General features: G+C 37.6%; 3 protein-coding genes across 4 annotated transcripts; 1 reads left to right on the top strand and 2 right to left on the bottom strand.

Annotated features, from left to right (window-relative positions):
• Window positions 1–954: 954 nt before the first annotated feature.
• On the bottom strand, window positions 955–22,463 carry LOC5521349 (solute carrier family 35 member B1-like). The gene is made up of 9 exons (XM_032366334.2): window positions 22,250–22,463; window positions 19,893–19,990; window positions 19,106–19,242; window positions 8,699–8,729; window positions 8,172–8,275; window positions 7,446–7,505; window positions 7,082–7,208; window positions 6,722–6,828; window positions 955–1,195 (listed from the first exon to the last, which is right to left on the bottom strand). Exons 1-9 carry the CDS (start codon window positions 22,393–22,395, stop codon window positions 998–1,000), a joined length of 1,008 nt encoding a protein of 335 aa, XP_032222225.2. The 5' UTR covers window positions 22,396–22,463; the 3' UTR covers window positions 955–997.
• Window positions 1,669–6,658, top strand: LOC116604262 (adenosine receptor A2a). The gene is made up of 2 exons (XM_032366332.2): window positions 1,669–1,932; window positions 5,223–6,658. The coding sequence occupies exon 2, from the start codon at window positions 5,227–5,229 to the stop codon at window positions 6,271–6,273; it is 1,047 nt and encodes a 348-aa protein (XP_032222223.1). The 5' UTR covers window positions 1,669–1,932; window positions 5,223–5,226; the 3' UTR covers window positions 6,274–6,658.
• On the bottom strand, window positions 10,062–14,709 carry LOC125560761. 2 transcript variants are annotated; one of them, XM_048723101.1, is made up of 6 exons: window positions 14,267–14,709; window positions 13,864–14,104; window positions 13,437–13,629; window positions 12,871–13,206; window positions 11,571–12,544; window positions 10,927–11,390 (listed from the first exon to the last, which is right to left on the bottom strand). In XM_048723101.1, exons 1-5 carry the CDS (start codon window positions 14,514–14,516, stop codon window positions 12,518–12,520), a joined length of 1,047 nt encoding a protein of 348 aa, XP_048579058.1. In that variant the 5' UTR covers window positions 14,517–14,709; the 3' UTR covers window positions 10,927–11,390; window positions 11,571–12,517. The 2 variants fall into 2 exon arrangements, with proteins under 2 accessions (XP_048579055.1, XP_048579058.1); XM_048723098.1 differs by lacking the exons at window positions 12,871–13,206; window positions 13,437–13,629; window positions 13,864–14,104; window positions 14,267–14,709 and having other exon boundaries at window positions 10,062–11,390; window positions 11,571–12,087.
• Window positions 22,464–22,481: the final 18 nt, after the last annotated feature.

Raw genomic sequence — 22,481 nt, 5'->3', positions numbered from 1 at the left:
ATTTTTCTTTAAAATTATTATCTCGGAAATCTGATGGCCCTTCTCGGCTTTAGTACTTAGCAATATTTCTTTCTCATTTTACGTTTATCGTTTTTACGTATGACAGTAAAAAGGCACTTCTGTAATACTTTAGAAACCAATTATTTTTCTTCTTTGTTCAGTAACTGCTTTTGGCTACAAAGGTAACACGTTCTGCCCTACCAAACTCTTGTTAAAAGCATACAGGCAGCATTAACAGAGCCGTTAGCAGAACCGTTACAGAAACATTCAGAAAATATTGCGGGGGCACAGCCACTCCTCTGGTTATTCCCTTATAATTTTCAAAGATATTGGGGGGGTGACACATGCCCCCAGTGCCACACCCCTGGAGGGTGTGCAAGACAAGAGGGTGTGCAAGACACCACAACCCAGTGCCACACCCCTGGAGGGTGTGCAAGACAAGAAATAAGTGGTTTCAAACTCGTTGATGACTTTAAAATAGCTCATCTTGAAACACTTCGTTTTCACATTGAAAAAGCATAACTTTATTCTTAGCTGAGCAAATTTAACGAGAAAGATTAATATAAGTGTCGTTGCGATGGACTACCGGGTATTAATTATAATAAAATGTTATAAGTTAGCAACCGTCAAAAACACTCGGCATATTCAAGGTTTTTGTCGGAAATATTGAATATTAAATTTCGGTTTGGCACTAAGGTACGTGGGCTCTGGGAACGAGATTGAGGCTCACTTATTCACGGTGCGCAAAGGCTCACTTACTCACGGTGCGCAAAGGCTCACTTACTCACGGCGCGCAAAGGCTCACTTATTCACGGTGCGCAAAGCTCACGGCGCGCAAAGGCTCACTACTCGCGGTGCTCAAAGGCTCACTTAGTCACGGTGCGCAAAGGCTCCCTACTCGCGGTGCGCAAAGGCTCATACTAAAGAGTTGGTTCAATAAGACAAAATTTGCCATTCAATGCATTCGGTATCTTTATTATAACATTCACAATATCATTTATTTTTTCTTCGATTTGCTGAGGATGCTGTCTGCGCCGAGGCCGACAAACACGCAGACCACGCCCACCCACTGTCTGATTGACAGCGCGTGACCAAAGAGAAGGACTGAGCCGAGGATGGTGAAGAATTTGCGAGTTGTAGTGACGATAGAGCAGGCCAGGGGACCAAAGTTAGCGACGGTCATGAAGATAAAATTCTGCAGAGAATAACAACACATGACTGGTGAATACATAATAACTATATGCTGGATATGCTGTTTATTTGGAGAGCCTCTACTGCACTGTTAAGATTAAACTTGCCTGCGAAAAATTACTGTATAGCGATTTACCATGGCTACGACATTATCACGAAATGTTCAGCCAATTTGATCACGCACACGGTTTGCACACACGCGTATATCACGGGGGGGGGATCAAAGTCTCGAGCTCACAAGTTTTTTAAGGTCTCGCTTCCGATCAAATAGAGTTCTTGCGACCTCTGTTTTGTTTGTGTCGGAAGCTCAGGCGAAGGTAAGTAAGATCTCCGCGGCCATTTTTACAGCAACCAAAAAAAAACAAGAGGTACAAAGACATGCATTCAGAGCCCAACACATACATTAAGTTGCACTGCATTACAAATCACGTTTATATGAACAGTTGTTTGAAACTTAGATATCAAATATCTTAATCAGCATGGGAAAGCTGAGATTCATAAGACTCCATTGCACTATTCTTGTATTTTTGATAATTTTTTTTTTGCTTTAAATATAACGACTATGAATGCGTGGCTTCTTAGCGCTATGCTGATGAAGACAAGTGTTTGCACTTCGTGACACATCTAATGTTTCCAGGGCCATTAAGTGTATAAGCAAACCCGAGAAGAGCAAAGTGTGAGGATATCATCGCCTAGACTGCCCTTGGCGAGACTCGCAACAAAGGAGAGATCACCTAGCTTGTAAGTTAAGCCTTTGTTGAAATAGTTCACACGAGGGGTTAAAAGAAGGATATGATTTTGACAATTTGAAGGACACAAAATCAAAACTTAAATTACATTCAGTGGTGCAGCATATTGTTCGAATGTAAGTGGGATATGTGATCTGGTTATACTAGTTTTGGCTTTATGACAATAATAGCTAGTTGTATTTTGTTTTGTCTTTAAGGTGCCGGCGTTTGTAGATAGCGTATCAGTAAATTTCCTAGTGGGAGATGCCCTGGGACATCTGTTTATTTCGTATATTAACAAACGGCTTTTATCAACAAAAGTTGCTCTGTCATGAACTACGATCGAAATATGTTTGACGAGCTAAAAAAGGATCTAAAGAAGAAAAAACAGAGTATTTGTTTCCAACAGAATGAGGGAAAGGGGAACCTTTTCATAATGACTTTCAAATGGCTCGTAGCGCAAACAGACAAGATATCAGTGGGATTTGACATAATTCATTACATCTATTTTTTTCTTGTTCGCAAATACGACATCAGCTCTCACAGTTCGATGCTTACAAGGAAACGACCAAATCTTAAAGTACTACAATTAGGCTTTGTATGAAATACAACAGACGCGCGTACAAGTTTCATTGGCAGTTCCTAATTGTGTAAGCCGACAGAACTGAATATCTGGGGTCAATTAAATCTTTACCACCTCTTTTCTATTAGCTGAAATTGAAAGAAAAGAAAGGCTGCATTATTTAGTGAAGTCAAGGTGTATTTTATATCGCAGTCTTCATTTATCAGATCCTGTAAGGGGCAATGATTAGATGTACATCCAAACCTAATAAGAAAGCTTCATGATTATTGGTGCTCATACAGGAAGCACAACAAGCACTAAATACTTTCCCAAAAAAGGCTAATGGAATTTGTATTTAGTGAACAACGATCAAATGAAAAACATTCACAACATACAAAAAAAGACATTCTAAGAAGACAAAAAGTATGCATGGAAAATGATACACTTTTACTATTTTATTTTGCTTTAAAGCTTATTTGCAGGTAGGGCGAAATTCTAAACTATCGCATTTATTTCTTCAAACACCCTGTATTTTAATTAACGGATAAGCTTGTTGCAATGCTAAAAAGCGTTTTAGGGGATAAAAGAAGGATACAAATTAAACTTTAAATCTATGGTTTAAAAAAAAACATTTGATACCCACGAGTTATCGGGGTCTAGTTGTCTATCATTGGCGCCATGAATAGTATGCCGTAAGGCGTTGAGTTGTGTTTGAAGGCAATAATACCAGGAAAAAATGAGAGAACATTTGATATTTATGTAGAAGCGGAATAGAATGCCCATAATTAATCTTCAAAAAGGCAAAGGTAAGACTGAATAAAAAATAGTGAAATGAACAATCTGATGCAAAAAAAAATCGACGTTTTGAAAATTGGTAGGGCTGATCGCATAGAGGACATTTTAAGTGCGAAAAAAAATGTTTTTTTTCTTGCCTTGAGAGCAATTAACTTTTCAAGAGCAAACACGGGAACTCTGAAGAGGCGACATGATTTATTTTGTGACGGCAATGTCAAAACACAGAAACAACACTCGAAAATCATTTGCATCCAAAACTAAATAAAAATATTGTAAGGGAAATACAATGTATTTGCCTGCTGTATCTACGTTTTTGCCAAAAACAGTCTGTGAAAAAAATGTGTATGCTTATAGATATTTTCAAAATGTCAAAACGATCTTAAAATCTTTGTGCTGTTCTTAGACAGCGATTTAATGATAAGTGGTCATCAACACGTTCATCAACAAAACGGCACTGTAAACTGTTTTTTTTTGTCTTGAAAGCAAATCGCTTGAGATTTGAGGGATAGAAATTTCGGCTACACACTATGGCTAAAGAAGTCCAGTCGGTTTCGGCGAAGATGTCGATGAAGATAAAATTTCCGTGCTGATAGTAATGCAGGTTTCGCGTGTTTTACGTCTGTCAAAGATTAATCAAGGAAATATTATATTGGGCTTGCCTTTAATCATAGATTTTTTTATATATTCATCATAGACCAGGGCACTTTCAGGACGAGAAAGACTGGCTAAGCGTCTGGGTTTCGTTTCTTTTTGTAAAATATAAAACTATTTGATTTGCTTAAAAGTTTGTGGGTCTAACTACGAGCGGCGGTTATTACAGCTTAAAATACCGTCCTTGGGTTATTGGGCCGTTCTATAGTTCCGATACTTTTACAGCCGAATTCCTTGTTGCGCGACCTTGGCGAATCCAAAATCCTTGCCTAGTTTGGGAAAAGCGCGCAGTCCAATCAATCGTCTAATCCAATCGATGGCTTTCATTTTTTCACTGTCGCGTCATAAACCATTTGTCTGCGAACAGCAAGGAAATTGATTGGTCAGGGTGGTATGATTGACTAAGCGTTATTCCCAAACGAGAAATTGATTTGAATTATCGGCGGTCGCGCAACAACGAATTCTGTTATAACCCGCCCTGGGTCGATGCTTTTTGGCTCTCTTTGCATAAGCAAAGGGTATAGGGTACATGCAAGGAGACTGGAGGAGATGAGCAATTGCCTCAAAATAAAAATCAAACTAATCACCAATAAAGCATACATAACCACTAATAAACTATCCTGTCGCCAGGGTCTTCAGGACTTAGGGGTTTGTTTTTATTTTGCATCTAAATTAGAAAAGCGTTTTTATGGTCTATTAGTGTCACCGATTATAAAGAATTGTAGTATTAAAAAGAAATGTGTAAAATTACTAGAATCAAATGGGAGTGGCTCCACTCTGAAGACCGTCATGAAATAGCTTACAACTTTTAATCGTTTTATTGGGGTCATGACTATCATGACTATATTCAACTCGAAAACAGTTTTTGTTAGCATGACTACGCTTTTTGACATTACCTCTCACCAAAGTGTAAGATTTGGAGGGATGTGTTTAAAGTAAGAAGTGATCCATCACTATTTTGTCATTTTTCCATTATAGCGCAAATAACGTGATGCATCCGTTGTTTTAAGACTTGGCAGTGGCAAACATACATCGAATTTACAATACGCCTATCGACAGGAGTTATAGTACGGGCGGTAACAAGAGCAAATGAGCAAGAAGATATTTCGAACTTGTGGGATTTCCATGGTTAGAAATCTTGTAAATCATTTGTTGGGATATTAGTTATATAGATTATGTTTGATGCTTCTGTCTTGCAGGCTTGTTATTTGTACAGATGACACTTCAAAACCACTAAGGTTCACATGTTTTGTTAAGTAGACAGAAACATAACACAATGAAAATGTCTCTAACAGAGCGATGAACAACTCAACTTCTTCAGAGATCGCAGGCGCGGATGGCTTATTTGCGTGGGCGTTTATCTTCGGTGTGGTGTCCATAGCCGTGGTCAGCGGTAACGCTATCATTATAACAGCATTCGGCCTGAACACCAAGCTTCTGCACATGCGCACTAACTACTTCCTAGTCAGTCTTGCGGTCGCTGACCTGCTCGTGGGCGCGTTCTCCATTCCCATGTACGTATACGATATATTTACGTACTTGGAGTCAAGGCGTTCCAGACTGCATACCATTTATAACGCCATAGATATCTTTACTAGTTTCGCGTCTATCTTTGCACTGGTGCTGATAGCACTTGAACGGGCGTACTCAGTGAACTTCCCTCACAAGCACCGTCTGCTGAATCAGCGGATTTACTTCCTGTTGATCATGTCCGCCTGGGTCGCGGCCACGTGGTTGGGAATTCTTCGCCTGGTCGCCGGGTACCAGAGCAGTAGACTGCTCATTAACATATTTTCGTACGTGATGATGGCTTGCATTTTTGTGTCGCTAGCGTTGATCAGCTCATCGTACGTGTCTATCTGGCATCGAGTGCGTAACCCTGTGCAGTCTCTCCACCGTACGCGCAGTGCACAGGAAAAACGCCTCGCCAAGACCCTGACTATCGTCACGTGTGTTTTCTTCCTGTCATGGCTACCATTCTACCTCATCAACATTACGATTTTCTTCTGCCCTGATTGCTACCACCTACAAATCGTCTATTGCAGCAAGTTGCTCCACTTCAGCAACTCCATAGCGAACGTGCTCATCTACACACTCCGGATCAACGAGTTCAAACACACCGTGATGAAGATCTTCTGTCAGCACCGTCCACACCTGTCGATCCCGCCCCGACACGCGCACCGCTACGGGATGGAGTGCGACACGCATGCGCCGTTTCACGAAATTAAGAACGATATCCACCTGCTGAACGTTGGCGAGATTGATACTCACCCCTCAGAGCACGACTTAGGGGACGTTTCTCCTGTAGTTCACAGTGGCAGGCGATCAATAGTATTTCATCTCTGAGATTAAACTCCCGCGCCAGTAGGGCAAAGGAAACCTGAGCGGTTGGCAAACTGGTCTCTGGACTGCACTCTCAGATTCAAGCCTCGATTCGGACATTTAAAAGTATATACACACTGCTATTTGTTTGGGATGTCTAAGCTACTGTATTTAGGGGATAGGTTAAAACCGTGGTACACACCACTGGGATATGTTTCACGCATGATATCGACGCGTGGCAACATGCAAATCATTTAATACATTTACCATAGCTTCACATATCGTAGCCAAGTTTAGGACAAGAGGGAAACAGGAAAGAGTAACTGACAGTGTTAGTAATAGACGTAAATATTTCCTACACAACATTAAATATACATTGTAATAGAAATAAAGGAATACCGACACCGTAGCCGACTGTTCATAAATAAAATAAAACGTCATGTGGGGTGGGAATGGAGAAGACTGTACCCACCTGTCCTACAGCGCTTGCGCAGCTGAATGTAAGCACGTTTGCCATGACAAATGGGAACTTCTCACAGAAAACAGCAAATCGGAAGAGCTCGCCAGTCGTTATTACAGCTAGTCAAAGCAAAATGGAAATGACTGTTAATGTGAGAAACATGTATGGAGGTATCTTTCATCGTCGATTCATGCAAAGTGTAGTAATAAGACCTGACCATTCTTGAGTATACCAGGGGTATCAAGGTCAGCATCCCCTCTATCGCCCTCTCCCCCTCCGCCGATCTTGCTCCGCCTTGTTCTTGCGCCTGTCAACTTTGACGCCCTGGGTTCCCAAGGATAAGGCCTGACCAGACAACACATCATAACTCACTTAATCCCATTATTCCAATAGACCAGAGGTTCATGTTGAACATCATGAAGTGTGATTGTACGTGGTGTTCGGCCCGCATTCGATCTTGAACTGCTCCAGTAAGACCATCAAACGTCAGAGAGACAATCTAAAAAAAAAGCACTCATTCAATGGCCTGTGAGTTAATTTTTACCCTACCTGCAAGCAGTGTTATGTAAACCAACCATGTTCAGCTGACCAGATCGCACACAGACAAATAATTAACCAATGAAAATAATACTTCGCATAAAGCCTTTCTAGAATGAACAAAACCCTGGTTCTTAGGCATGTTCTTAGGAATTATGATATTAGCCTTGATTGTGCCATTGTATTTGCAAAGACTCACCAGCAGAATTTCACCAAACCCAAATAAACTGTGCTCTTCAGTGTTTGAAGTTTTAGGTTTCTGGAAGTCAAATAAAACAAACCATCAGTTTCTACTGCTTTTCTTATCTAAACTAACTAGACAAATATACACAAGAGTGACATAATTTCAAACACACGATTGCTTGCTTTTCAATTGAACGTTTTTAGCATTGTTAGTGTCAGCATAAGCGAAATTTGCCCACTTTAGGTTAGTTCAGTACCTGCAACATGCAGACCTATCAGGGGAGTTCGGTTTCTTGCTTAACCACAGTTTTGCACATGCTACTGTGGCCGCCAATACAATGTTTCAAGAAAGTTAGCCAATAGGCCATTCCAGCTATAAGTATGTGCACGCACTCAACATGTGAACCTACCTCAACTACCATCATGCAGCACATGTTCATTTGATGCAAGATTAAAAAGGTGCCCACTACATTCTGGTAGTTGAGGTAGGTTTCTATTGTTGAAATGCACTTATAGCTGGGATGGTCTATTAGTATGTGAAAATCGAAGTTTTAAAAAGGATTCCATTGTACTCTGTTGCGCACATAAGTATTTATTTCCTTTGCTTATATTGCATGTCAATTAGATAGTATATGTTTACCACATACTCATTACCTTACATATAAACATTGTAGAGATGGCCACGCTAGCGTACATTGCATTGTAAACAAATCTATTTTGTACATGGAGTTTAAATACTTACATCTTTATACATAAATAGTGCCACTCCAATCACAATCAGAAATACACATAAATATTTGATGAGTGGGTATCTTTTTCTTGCAAATAGAACTCCAAGGATCATGACTGAAACATCAAAATACATAGTGAAAAATGTACTGTAATAACCTGAATACATATGTTATAATTTAATGATCATATTAATGACCATTTAGGCAGCAAAAAGTTATCAAGAGAGTAATAACATTTTGAATTAAGCTGGTATTATTCAGATTTACAGGTATTGTTTAGAAACAGAAGACAGAGTAAAAATTACACATTCATGAAAGGGTCATCCCCTTTGAACCAACCAGTAGGGGAGGGGCTAAGAAAAGGCAAATTCACAATATCAGCAAAAAAAAATACCCCTCACCATCAATTCCCCAATAAGGGTTTGTTTAAAGGAGATTTTTTTACTTAAATTATGCAGACACATAACATGACTTGAAGTAGCTGGCAGAACAGGATTTTTATATTTTCTTCAAACACCAAGCTCCTTCAGCACATTACCTGGAATTGGCTTGCAGGACTTTCCTAAAACCTGAAAACATACATTTTATTTAGAGGTTTATAGTCATGCCATGTCCAGTTTTCACTGAAAACTTCATATCAAAATTTGAAATTGAAAAAAAAGCTCAAAATCAAGCAAAGGTCCAAAGGTCTTTAAATTTAAAAAAAGATAAGATAAGTGATGCAGTAGATGAAAATACAATAATGAAGTATTGTATTATGGATCACATCTAAAAGGACCTAGAGGACAAAACATAGGAGTTCAATAAAAGTGCTATTACTGCAACTCATGAATTAAGACTATGAGAACCAGAGAGTGTGAATAGAGATGGTATACCTGTGTTGGGTAATTTTATCATTATGTGATAGAGATGGTATACCTGTGTTGGGTAATTTTATCATTATGTGATAGAGATGGTATACCTGTGTTGGGTAATTTTATCATTATGTGATAGAGATGGTATACCTGTGTTGGGTAATTTTATCATTATGTGATAGAGATGGTATACCTGTGTTGGGTAATTTTATCATTATGTGATAGAGATGGTATACCTGTGTTGGGTAATTTTATCATTATGTGATAGAGATGGTATACCTGTGTTGGGTAATTTTATCATTATGTGATAGAGATGGTATACCTGTGTTGGGTAATTTTATCATTATGTGATAGAGATGGTATACCTGTGTTGGGTAATTTTATCATTATGTGATAGAGATGGTATACCTGTGTTGGGTAATTTTATCATTATGTGATAGAGATGGTATACCTGTGTTGGGTAATTTTATCATTATGTGATAGAGATGGTATACCTGTGTTGGGTAATTTTATCATTATGTGATAGAGATGGTATACATGTGTTGGGTAATTTTATCATTATGTGATAGAGATGGTATACCTGTGTTGGGTAATTTTATCATTATGTGATAGAGATGGTATACCTGTGTTGGGTAATTTTATCATTATGTGATAGAGATGGTATACCTGTGTTGGGTAATTTTATCATTATGTGATAGAGATAGTATACCTGTGTTGGGTAATTTTATCATTATGTGATAGAGATGGTATACCTGTGTTGGGTAATTTTATCATTATGTGATAGAGATGGTATACCTGTGTTGGGTAATTTTATCATTATGTGATAGAGATGGTATACCTGTGTTGGGTAATTTTATCATTATCTGATAGAGATGGTATACCTGTGTTGGGTAATTTTATCATTATGTGAAAGATGGTATACATGGACACCGCGGCAGAAGAGTCATTCAAAATGGCGAACCAAACACGAGTTTCCCAAAGCTGTTACAATAAACACAAACGTTTGGCTCAAAATGGACTTAACGGGAGCAAAAAAATACACATACACCAAGAAAATGTACTCGTGTTAAGGTTCCAGGAAGATTTTTTGCTGGATCGAGGGTAAAATCCTCAAGTTTGACGGCGTTTGTGGGATTTGCTGGCACGCGAAACTCAAAAGTTCTACTGCTGCCGTGAAAACGAGACAAATGTCAGGGAGCAAACATCAAATGTGGGCGAGATTAGTTTCTTTATATTCCTGAGGAATTCTTACAAGTCAGCCTTGGGACTCATTCCGATCATCGCTCCAAAGTTATGGCCGTGTGCATAGTGTAGATGGCTATCTAGAACATAGATCTTTGAATCGTGTCCGACGAGAGATATTGTCATTCCATTAGCTATGACTATTGCTGCTAAGTTCTGTTCGCGATCAAGCCTTTGCAGATAAAATGCAAGTGAACTTTGAGGAACCTGTGGATTAGCTGATGTAATTGACAGATCGAGAGTGTCTTCAAGAGAAACAGTCCCAATGACTGAATCTAGATGTGGTTTTGCCTCAACAACACTAAAGAATGGAGACCCGCAACCATTTGTCACAGTGTCATATATGCTGTTGCCACGAACAATTGCAGATAACATCATTGAAAGCCAATGAGGGTTTATGGGAGGACCACGGCTGAGCTGTATACTGGTTCGGTTTGCAGAAGTGATATATGAATGGGCCAAAATTAGTGAGATAAAAGTACATGCATTAGATCCATTTCTTCCAAGTAGAGTTGACTGAGATATGTAAGGAGGAAAGAACCAAAATGTAGATGAACCAACTGGATGAGTGGTAACTTGGATGTCAATTGCCTGTAAAGGTGCAGCCTGGTGATTGGGAACATTGTGTCGCAGTTGTGGTTGTGCAACAACAAATGAATTTAACTCCCTGTCAATGTGGGATTCCCATTGTGCAGAGTCATAGTATTCAGGGTCACAATTTCTTTTGACATTAATGCTGTCATTCTCATCATTACTACCAGGTTCTTGATTGCTTTGTGGGGTTCTAGTAGATTTTGCTGTTGGTTTCAACAAGCTTTCATTAAATGCTGAACAGATTTCTGCAATATTTTCAGCAAGGTGAGGGGAACAGATTGGACACTGGTCTCCAGCTTCTTCTAAACAAAAATTGTGAAATGTGTGAAAACAGTTAAGGCGATTGACATTGGTTGTTGATAATTGCGTGCAGTTTTTGTAGTCACAGATTAATTTAGGATCAGGTATTGTGGAAGGGTCTTCTTTTACAAATGTGTAGCCAAGGGGCATTGCTTTTGAAGTAATGGTGGTGTCAAAGGTAGGAAGAAAAAATTTCATGTCTCCTTTAGGCTGCCCTCTTGCATTTGTTTCTTGTGGAACCTTAAATGTAAAAAAAATAGACACAATTGTTAGTCATGAAAAAGAAAATAAGTTGAGGCTATGATCAAGTGCTCGACTAATCATTATTATTACTTCCCTGCATAAAAAAACATTGTTCAGGCATTGCACTGCACCAAGGTAATAAAACATTACTTATGGATGGATGGATGTCTGCTATACCTGCTTTGCTTTTCCCAGATTTTGACCAACTTGCTTGATGATTTTCAGTAATGCATCAGCAGCTGTACCAGTCACCAAACTTAGGTCTTTTTCAGAATAACCTCTACTGTATGGTGTTGTTAAATAGTTATGAAAGAGCTGTTCTGTCTTTGATGCAGCAAATGACAGGGCTTTGTCCCTAATTTGACTAGCACTGTCATAACTTGAAATGAAGCTGCGTAGCACACTATGCCAGATTTCAACTTTCTTTTCAGTTATTAGAGCCATCCATTTCTTTTTAAGTTCATGGTACTGTGAAAAATGTTGTTTGTGAAAAGAAAAGTCACTAAGCATCGAGAGTGTTGATCTGTCATAATGATGCCTTTTCCAGATTATAAACAGTAGAGATAACTTTAACATCATTGTTATATATGATTCCATGTCTCCAGACCTGAATGTAACAGGATAGTGGAAGAATGATATGGGAACCACCTCATCTAAAAGAAACAGAATGGAAGCATACTCTATGTATGAGCTTGAATTTTAGTAGAACTTTATCACAAAATTTGCCCCACGCCAGAAAAACAGCAGTTATTACCAGGCTGACGCGAAAAGGCTTTGGCTTGTTGGGTAAGTCAGATCCAAATGTCTCTTTGTACACTTTTTTAAATAAGAAGTCATAAATTGTTACAACATCTTCTTGTAGATTCAGGAAAACATGAAATGGGCCCGTCTCTGGGATGACTGATAAGAAACTGGCATCTGCATTGACTTCTTGAGCAATGAGTTTCTTTTGATAAAACCAAGTTGGCCAGTCCCCGGGTGCTGGTACTACAATTTTTTTCAAGTAATGTTCCAGTTGTGGACAGCACAGGAATATGTGATCAATGGCTGATTTATAGTCCTCCACACTTTTCAAAGATAGCTCAAACTCATCTATTAAATTAGTAGACTCAAGGGTACAGAGCTCATCGTGCGACAACCCAGAATAGACCCTACAAAAAAAGAAAAAAATGATAATTTGGCATATTTAATGTTCCATATTTGTTTTTGTTTTTATTTTACTCTACTCCTTTTTTTGTAATAGCACTCACTAAACAAAAGTAAAATTGATATTAATCATTATGTATATGGCTTTCACAAACTAATGTAAGAGGTACATATTTATTGGGTGGTAGGTCCATATAGGGGAATAAAGTATTGTGCCTGGAAAAATATTTAGGAAGTGTCAATATTAAAACATTTTTTAAGAAGAGAAAACAGTATTTTTCTTATATGGATTGCTGACCTTTAAATAACTACATTAAAATCCATAGAATACCTCAATTCCTTTAGTTGTTGTTGGATGTATTTTTGGTGAAATGCATTGGTGATTTGTTTCCAAGTACATTCTTGATAACACTGGTCTTTGAAACAACTCTTTTATGTAGTCTAGAACAATTCCTCCTCTGCAAATTTTATTTTCATTCCCTATCTTCACAATCACTCGGCTGTGTCTTGTATCTCTTGTAGGAATAGGAACAGCAGGAATTGAAGGATGGATGTCCAGTAGGCCACTAGCCATGTGCGTAGCTAATGATAGCTTCAGATTTGTTGGTAGTCTAACAGGCAAAATATTATGGAAGTCATCCAACAGTTGTACAATTAGGAATCCTTTCTGAAAATTTTAAAGAAAGTTAAGCATCAGTTATCCCACTGGCTTGTTTAAATTGAAATGGTTCTTGCTTATTCTCAAGTATTGTTCTTATTATTCTCTTATTCACTATTTACTAAAATAAAAATTTGTACCACACATTGAAATGGTTCTTGCTTATTCTCAAGTATTGTTCTTATTATTCTCTTATTCACTATTTACTAAAATAAAAATTTGTACCACACTAATCTCACCTCTGTTGCCAGGATAACCTTTCTCATCAGTATGTCTGGATATTTTGTTATTAGTGCTTTCTTGTGAGAATCAATATTTCTAGGACTTGTACTGAAACCAAGTATCCTTCCTGAATTGATTGCTGTCCTAGAAGCACCATGGTGTTGTAGGAATAGCCCTTCATCCTTTTGTAGGGTGGAAGTTTTCTGAGACCTGGTAAAATAAATTTGTGTCATTTAAAAAAGAACAAAACACTAGTGTTCTGGTGCAGCTTGTATACATTGAATTATAGTATAAAGCATGATATTGAACGTACCTAGGCCCAATTATGAAACTGGAGCAGATAGAAAGGGGGAGCTTATTACAAAATTTAGCCTCTAGAGGGATTTTAGAAAGGAAAGTAATTGGAGGTTAGGGAGGTGGGTCTTAATGGAGCATTTAGGGTACCTGAAATATGCCAGTGTGTGAAGGAGAACAACAGTTCTTTGCTCCTGTACAGCTTGATGTTCATCTGAGAGTCTGGAGTCCTCCCTTGTTATTGAACTTAAAAGCATTTCAAACAGACCTGGAGACTGTTTTTGTGTGAACGCTTTCATTGCTGCTGGCTCATATAATGGAGCTTCACTACCGAGGGCATGATGGTATAGAGCCATCTGAAATTGTTGCACTAGTTGGCCCAGTGAATTACCTGTTGATAGCAATGACAATAAATTATTGAATAAATTATTCGCAGTTTTAGTTGGGCTTGATCCATCACTGGGGTTGAACACTGATCAGCCACATCGGTGCTGATCGATAAAGCTATTATAAATATTAGAGCATGCAGATATATTCGATCGTACAGCTGTACCTTCATCCAATTCATCCAATTCTTTGATTGTTGTCTTTATTTGGTCCCATACTTGACTATCCATTAACACGTTGCCATTTGGGGCAATTTTGATGGTACCTAGGGGAGTTTGCAGCTCTTTCCATGTTTCCAGGAGATGAATGTCACATATGTCTGCTAGAGCTTCAAGTCTTGAAAACAGCCTTCCAAATTGTTGCTTTGTTTGATCCAGTTGGGATATGGTAAGTGCTGACATAGATATATCTTGCATACTTTCATGGAGGTGTAGAATAGGGGATCCCGTAAACTGAAATATCTGAAATTTACAAAACAGTCAAAATGGAAAACAAAATAAGAATAAACAAACTATCTAAAATAAATAACAATAATTAGCAAAATGTATCATCTTTTGGGGTGCAGGTTTTCTGTTGTGGGTGGGTCAAATGGGGAGGGGTCACACCTGTTTTCTAAATTATTGTTAAGGGGGAGTCAAAGGTTTTCTATTAGATATTAGGGGAGGGTCCAAAGATATTTCTGAAAAATTGCCTTAAATATCCCAGCCCACCCCAGCTCCTCAATAATAAAATGTTTCTTGTCTTATTCTATTCCACCTATTCTAAATTAAGGAATTCCTTTCATTCTCTCATAGAAAATTAATATTTTTATATGAATTGGCTTGGTGGAAAAAAACTTGTCAAAAAGCTTATTTGTCAGAATTTTTACAAATTGTAAAAAAAAATATTTCTTTTTCAACAAATGCAAAAATATTGTTTGCACTACTACTTCTCAGTAATTGATAAAGTATTTTTTCCCACAAAAACAAAAAAAAGGCTGAATTTTATAGATAATTTGTGTGTTTCTTCAGAATGTACAAATAAACAAACCTTTTGTAGTTGTTGTTCTTGTGCTGATGGCGGATGTACTACTATTTGCTTTTTCCTAATAAAAAGAACGAAAGAATGTTCAAGCCTTTTCTATGTACTTGTTTTTATATTTTGTTAAACAGATTGAAAATACAGGAAGAAATACATAGCAATTTTCAGCGAAGAGGCACTGCAGAGGAGTGGTTGTTTTCCCGAATAAAAATATACACTTACCTCGACTGGTTTTCTACTTGTTTGAGGACGGCTTTCAAATTTCTTATAGGCGAGCAACTTGCACCGGTAACACCACCGAGTACCAGGCTGGTATCCTGCCACTGTTAGCCCAATCTCGTCAAATACCGGATAAAAACGACTTGGAATAGGTTGCTTGTTCAGACGTGAGGGCTGTTGTTTATCGTGCATGGGACATGAGCAGCGCAAGTTGCTTCTTCGTAACATATCCCAATGTCGCCGGCAAACATGCGAACCTACCGGCAACTTAGCGACACAACTAAGCTCCTCGGAAAGCTGGTAAAGTCGACCAATGCATCCTTTTCCGTTTCTAGTTTTGCAACTCATCATACAGTGTTGTGCATCGTCGTTTGCATGAACGAAACCCAGCGAGGCTACAACCAAAACAACTATAATGGCGACCACGAAGGTCTGCCGGTACGACATCCGATGCTTATCCATTATTTTCGCCTTCGGTGCAGGCCGTAAAGTAGGTGGTGCAAAATTTCAGAGATAGAAAATTTCAATATCTTGGTGATGTAAACTTTTCAGGCTTATTTTTTGTGTGTACTTCTTATTTTTTTTAAATTTCGCGGCCGGAAACTGGTTTGTTTTGTTTTGCTAAACAATTTTAATAGGGACGGGCGCCCGGCAATTCCCCGCCGGAAATAAGAGGCTGCGCGTGCGCACTACGTTCTGCAGCGGTGTCGTATACATGTGTTGGGTAATTTTATCATTATGTGATAGAGATGGTATACCTGTGTTGGGTAATTTTATCATTATGTGATAGAGATGGTATTCCTGTGTTGGTTAATTTTATCATTATGTGATAGAGATGGTATACCTGTGTTGGGTAATTTTATCATTATGTGATAGAGATGGTATACCTGTGTTGGGTAATTTTATCATTATGTGATAGAGATGGTATACCTGTGTTGGGTAATTTTATCATTATGTGATAGAGATGGTATACCTGTGTTGGGTAATTTTATCATTATGTGATAGAGATGGTATACCTGTGTTGGGTAATTTTATCATTATGTGATAGAGATGGTATACCTGTGTTGGATAATTTTATCATTATGTGATAGAGATGGTATACCTGTGTTGGATAATTTTATCATTATGTGATAGAGATGGTATACCTGTGTTGGGTAATTTTATCATTATGTGATAGAGATGGTATACCTATGTTGGGTAATTTTATCATTATGTGATAGAGATGGTATACCTGTGTTGGGTAATTTTATCATTATGTGATAGAGATGGTATACCTGTGTTGGGTAATTTTATCATTATGTGATAGAGATGGTATACCTGTGTTGGGTAATTTTATCATTATCTGATAGAGATGGTATACCTGTGTTGGGTAATTTTATCATTATGTGAAAGATGGTATACATGTGTTGGGTAATTTTATCATTATGTGATAGAGATGGTATACCTGTGTTGGGTAATTTTATCATTATGTGATAGAGATGGTATTCCTGTGTTGGGTAATTTTATCATTATGTGATAGAGATGGTATACCTGTGTTGGGTAATTTTATCATTATGTGATAGAGATGGTATACCTGTGTTGGGTAATTTCATCATTATGTCATAGAGATGGTATACCTGTGTTGGGTAATTTTATCATTATGTGATAGAGATGGTATACCTGTGTTGGGTAATTTAATCATTATGTGATAGAGATGGTATACCTGTGTTGGGTAATTTAATCATTATGTGATAGAGATGGTATACCTGTGTTGGGTAATTTTATCATTATGTGATAGAGATGGTATACCTGTGTTGGGTAATTTAATCATTATGTGATAGAGATGGTATACCTGTGTTGGGTAATTTAATCATTATGTGATAGAGATGGTATACCTGTGTTGGGTAATTTTATCATTATGTGATAGAGATGGTATTCCTGTGTTGGGTAATTTTATCATTATGTGATAGAGATGGTATACCTGTGTTGGGTAATTTTATCATTATGTGATAGAGATGGTATACCTGTGTTGGGTAATTTTATCATTATGTGATAGAGATGGTATACCTGTGTTGGGTAATTTAATCATTATGTGATAGAGATGGTATACCTGTGTTGGGTAATTTAATCATTATGTGATAGAGATGGTATACCTGTGTTGGGTAATTTTATCATTATGTGATAGAGATGGTATACCTGTGTTGGGTAATTTAATCATTATGTGATAGAGATGGTATACCTGTGTTGGGTAATTTTATCATTATGTGATAGAGATGGTATTCCTGTGTTGGGTAATTTTATCATTATGTGATAGAGATGGTATACCTGTGTTGGGTAATTTAATCATTATGTGATAGAGATGGTATACCTGTGTTGGGTAATTTAATCATTATGTGATAGAGATGGTATACCTGTGTTGGGTAATTTTATCATTATGTGATAGAGATGGTATTCCTGTGTTGGGTAATTTTATCATTATGTGATAGAGATGGTATACCTGTGTTGGGTAATTTTATCATTATGTGATAGAGATGGTATACCTGTGTTGGGTAATTTTATCATTATGTGATAGAGATGGTATACCTGTGTTGGGTAATTTAATCATTATGTGATAGAGATGGTATACCTGTGTTGGGTAATTTAATCATTATGTGATAGAGATGGTATACCTGTGCTGGGTAATTTTATCATTATGTGATAGAGATGGTATACCTGTGTTGGGTAATTTAATCATTATGTGATAGAGATGGTATACCTGTGTTGGGTAATTTTATCATTATGTGATAGAGATGGTATTCCTGTGTTGGGTAATTTTATCATTATGTGATAGAGATGGTATACCTGTGTTGGGTAATTTAATCATTATGTGATAGAGATGGTATACCTGTGTTGGGTAATTTCATCATTATGTCATAGAGATGGTATACCTGTGTTGGGTAATTTTATCATTATGTGATAGAGATGGTATACCTGTGTTGGGTAATTTAATCATTATGTGATAGAGATGGTATACCTGTGTTGGGTAATTTAATCATTATGTGATAGAGATGGTATACCTGTGTTGGGTAATTTTATCATTATGTGATAGAGATGGTATACCTGTGTTGGGTAATTTAATCATTATGTGATAGAGATGGTATACCTGTGTTGGGTAATTTAATCATTATGTGATAGAGATGGTATACCTGTGTTGGGTAATTTTATCATTATGTGATAGAGATGGTATTCCTGTGTTGGGTAATTTTATCATTATGTGATAGAGATGGTATACCTGTGTTGGGTAATTTTATCATTATGTGATAGAGATGGTATACCTGTGTTGGGTAATTTTATCATTATGTGATAGAGATGGTATACCTGTGTTGGGTAATTTAATCATTATGTGATAGAGATGGTATACCTGTGTTGGGTAATTTTATCATTATGTGATAGAGATGGTATACCTGTGTTGGGTAATTTTATCATTATGTGATAGAGATGGTATACCTGTGTTGGGTAATTTAATCATTATGTGATAGAGATGGTATACCTGTGTTGGGTAATTTTATCATTATGTGATAGAGATGGTATTCCTGTGTTGGGTAATTTTATCATTATGTGATAGAGATGGTATACCTGTGTTGGGTAATTTAATCATTATGTGATAGAGATGGTATACCTGTGTTGGGTAATTTTATCATTATGTGATAGAGGTGGTATACCTGTGTTGGGTAATTTTATCATTATGTGATAGAGATGGTATACCTGTGTTGGGTAATTTTATCATTATGTGATAGAGATGGTATACCTGTGTTGGGTAATTAACCCACTGTAGGGCCTTGTTACTGGCCAGCATGGCGCCTAGGTAGGTCGCGGCACACGCCCCATACCATAGGAAGGGTGTGCTATCTTTTGCCTCTTTTTTGTCATATGTGAATTTTATAACTATAAAGAAATAGTTCACTGTTAGGTCAATTTTTATATATAATAATAATAATAATCTTTATTGAGGAGAGCTTTTTCATTTAAAATGATTTTCAAAAAGGACCTCGACTTATAAATAATAACAATAATCTATAAAAAATATATGGAAAAAAAATTAAGAGAAAAAAAAAATATATTGTTGATATATCGTTACATTAAAAAATACTATGATAAAAAATACCTAGGTTAAAAATTGAGAAATACTGCGTTTAAAAGTACAAATATTTGTGCATCTCTTAATGTCCTGGCTAAGTGAGTTAAAATCCTTGACTGCATGGTACTCAGTTCTTTGTTTGCCCCAGTTTAGATGACAAACAAAACAAAGAGATTATTGAAAACACATATTATTAGTTTAAATTCAGATGTTACTGGCACAAAAACACATCAAGAAGAGCCTTTTCTAGATATTTTCTCTTAGCTGATTTTTAAACAATTTTGGCTATGATTTCTAGAAAAACAAGTGTTTTGGAAAAGGACTACCTTCTAGGCAGGCCGGCTAAAATCTTGAATTTAGGTATTTTGGTGACTTTGTATCTGGTCAAGTTAAAGATTATAATAATTCCTTGAGGTAAGAGAAAATATATTCATGTTTACTTTTTATACATGCATACCTAGCTTGGCAAATAAAGCATTGATTATACACTGCACAAACACCAGGCACAAAGCATAAGTAAATGGTTCTTTTTCTTCCCCATATTTGGTTCTTGTGCTGAAAGATGAGAAAACAAGGCACAATTTTTTAAACAAAAATACAAAAGCATCGAAACAAATTGAAAAAAGGAAAACACTATATTATACACGGTCTATATTAGCTGGCAGCTACAGTAGGAGCTGATGAGTACATATACACCTTTTTCAAAAAAGGTTGCATCCAAGAATCCACATGTTTGGTAACCCAGGGTAGGTCATAAGTAGCATATAAATGGCTGAATCCTTGTATCTGAAAGTCATGTGAATGATCATAAGAACAAACACAAGAATTTTACCGTTTTAAAACCTGGATTTGTATTTTATTTACGATTATTTGCTTGATACCCATTAAGCACTGCACGGGTTACGATTCTCCTAGTGCAACCTTATTTGAAATAGGTGTATATCCAAGCCCCCGCAGTCACGCAAACACACAGAAAGGCTGTACCATACCCTCAATAACCCCCCCCCATATAACACATCACAAATATCCCCCCCAAACACCCCCCCCCAACATAACACATCACAAATACCCCCATCCCAAAAACAACCCCCCCCCAAACATAACACACTACAAATACCCCCCCCACAAAAAAAAAAAAATATATATATATATATATATAAACTTGAGTGAAAATTCCCGTCAGCCAACAGCCAGTCAATCTAAAAGGATCCAAGATACCAGGGCTCAGTAGCGAAAATATAAATATAGTAGTGTGAAGAAAGATGCTACGATTCCCAACTTTTAGACATTATTAAAAATTTACTAAACGTTTCGGCCCTTCGGCCTTCTTCAGTATAAAATAAGTTAAAAAGCTAAAAAAAAAGCCGAAGAATAGTTCAGCTGTTGCATAACAAGGTTTTGTTCCTGTGGGGGCACGAAGACACTAGCTCATTACGCTTGTTTAAAGTTGATAGCTTGGGTTGGTGGATAATGATAAGTTTTTCTTTGAGGCAGAGATTACATCTTTTGCTAGAGCTGTTGTAGGCGGAGTGAGATGACAGGATTTTCCATGAAATGAAGTGTTCTATTTCGTTGTCTTTAAGGCTCCATATGTACTTGCTTAGTTCGGTCGAGTTTCTGTGTTTAGCGTGTCAGAATGAGGCGGTGTGGTTTCTATATCTTGTCTTGAATTCATTCTCGGTTAGTCCTACGTAGGTTTCGGAGGTGTTGTTGTCCTTTCTTGTTACAGTAGCTTGGTAGATAACAGATGATTGGAGGCAGTTTCCGTCAAGGGGGCACGCGTTCTTTTGTCTGAAGTTGCATGTTTTGTTATTGGCAGTGGCGAGGGAGGTAGGGGCGTCTTCGGTTGTTATTGATGAGGCGATTATGCATTTGTTGTGGCTGTCAATTATCTGTTTGGTGTTGCTCATGCAGCTACAACTGATTTTGATTGTGTTCCGGTTGAAGATTTTTCTGAGTTTGTGGTCTTTAGGGAAGTGCTTGTCTATGAGTGAGAGGAATCTGTGGCCGATGTTGGTGCTTGTGTTCTTGCTAAAAGGGGGGTTGTACCAGATGATGTTGTTGCGCTGGCGGTTTTTGCGTTTGCTTGTGGTGTTTGGTTCATAGTGCAGCGTGTAGTTATATCCACTTTCGTCAAGTGCTTTCTGGTAAGGTGGGGCGGCTTGGTCGAAGGTTTCTTTGTCTGATGATAGTGTAGATAAGCGTTTGTTGATACTGGCAGGGATATTCTTTGTGATGGTAGGTGGGTGGTTACTCTCCCGGTGGACGTACTGTAGTGGGGCGTTCGGTTTGGTGAAAGGCTGGTAGGTGTTGCGGTTCAGGTAGAATGTGACGTCTGGATGAGGAAGTTGACTACTCGCTTGTTGGCTTCTATGGTGATTCACAGTCCGTTGTTGTTGAAGATGCGGTATAGTTCTTTCTTGATATTTTCTGTGTTTTTAGGTATGGCGCTTGTGATGGCTAGTCCGTCGTCGCGGTAGAGTCCCACCGTATCTTCAACAACAACATCAACTTTCACCATCGACAAGGAAACGACAAGTGTTAAAAGATGAAGTTTCATCTAAATTTTGAAATTCTTCACCTTCACCATGACCAAATTAAAAATTCAGAGAAATTATTTTTTTAAATTAAAAATGTCTCTACATTTGATACATTTGCTCGATGAGTTTTGTCTGAAAGTTTCTTCCGACTTGCATAGCTCTATGATAATACTGAAACTCGAGAGGCTCTATGTTCCAAAAGAATAAGTATTTATCTTACTAGGCTTACTACACAACATTTACGACAAAGGTCAATCAAATTCTATCAACTTACATTTTCTCTTGAATTACGCCGTAGTAAAAATACGATAAAAAAATTCCCAAAAAGCAGATAAGGAATTTTCCTCGGTTGGTGTTATACTTCGTACTCATAGCGGTCGAATCAACTATATTCCCTGACTCGAGTTCGCCAGGATTCATAAGAAATTCATGCAAAACGCTTTTAGTCTCTTTCACTGGAACGTTACAAGCGTGGTAGAGCGTGATTGGGTACAAGATCAGGTGAT

The sequence above is a fragment of the Nematostella vectensis genome, chromosome 2, assembly GCF_932526225.1.
Source record: "Nematostella vectensis chromosome 2, jaNemVect1.1, whole genome shotgun sequence".
In the NCBI taxonomy this organism is placed as follows: Eukaryota; Metazoa; Cnidaria; class Anthozoa; order Actiniaria; family Edwardsiidae; genus Nematostella; species Nematostella vectensis.
Note: the sequence above shows the minus strand (reverse complement) of the source record. Positions and strands in the feature narration are given on the sequence as shown.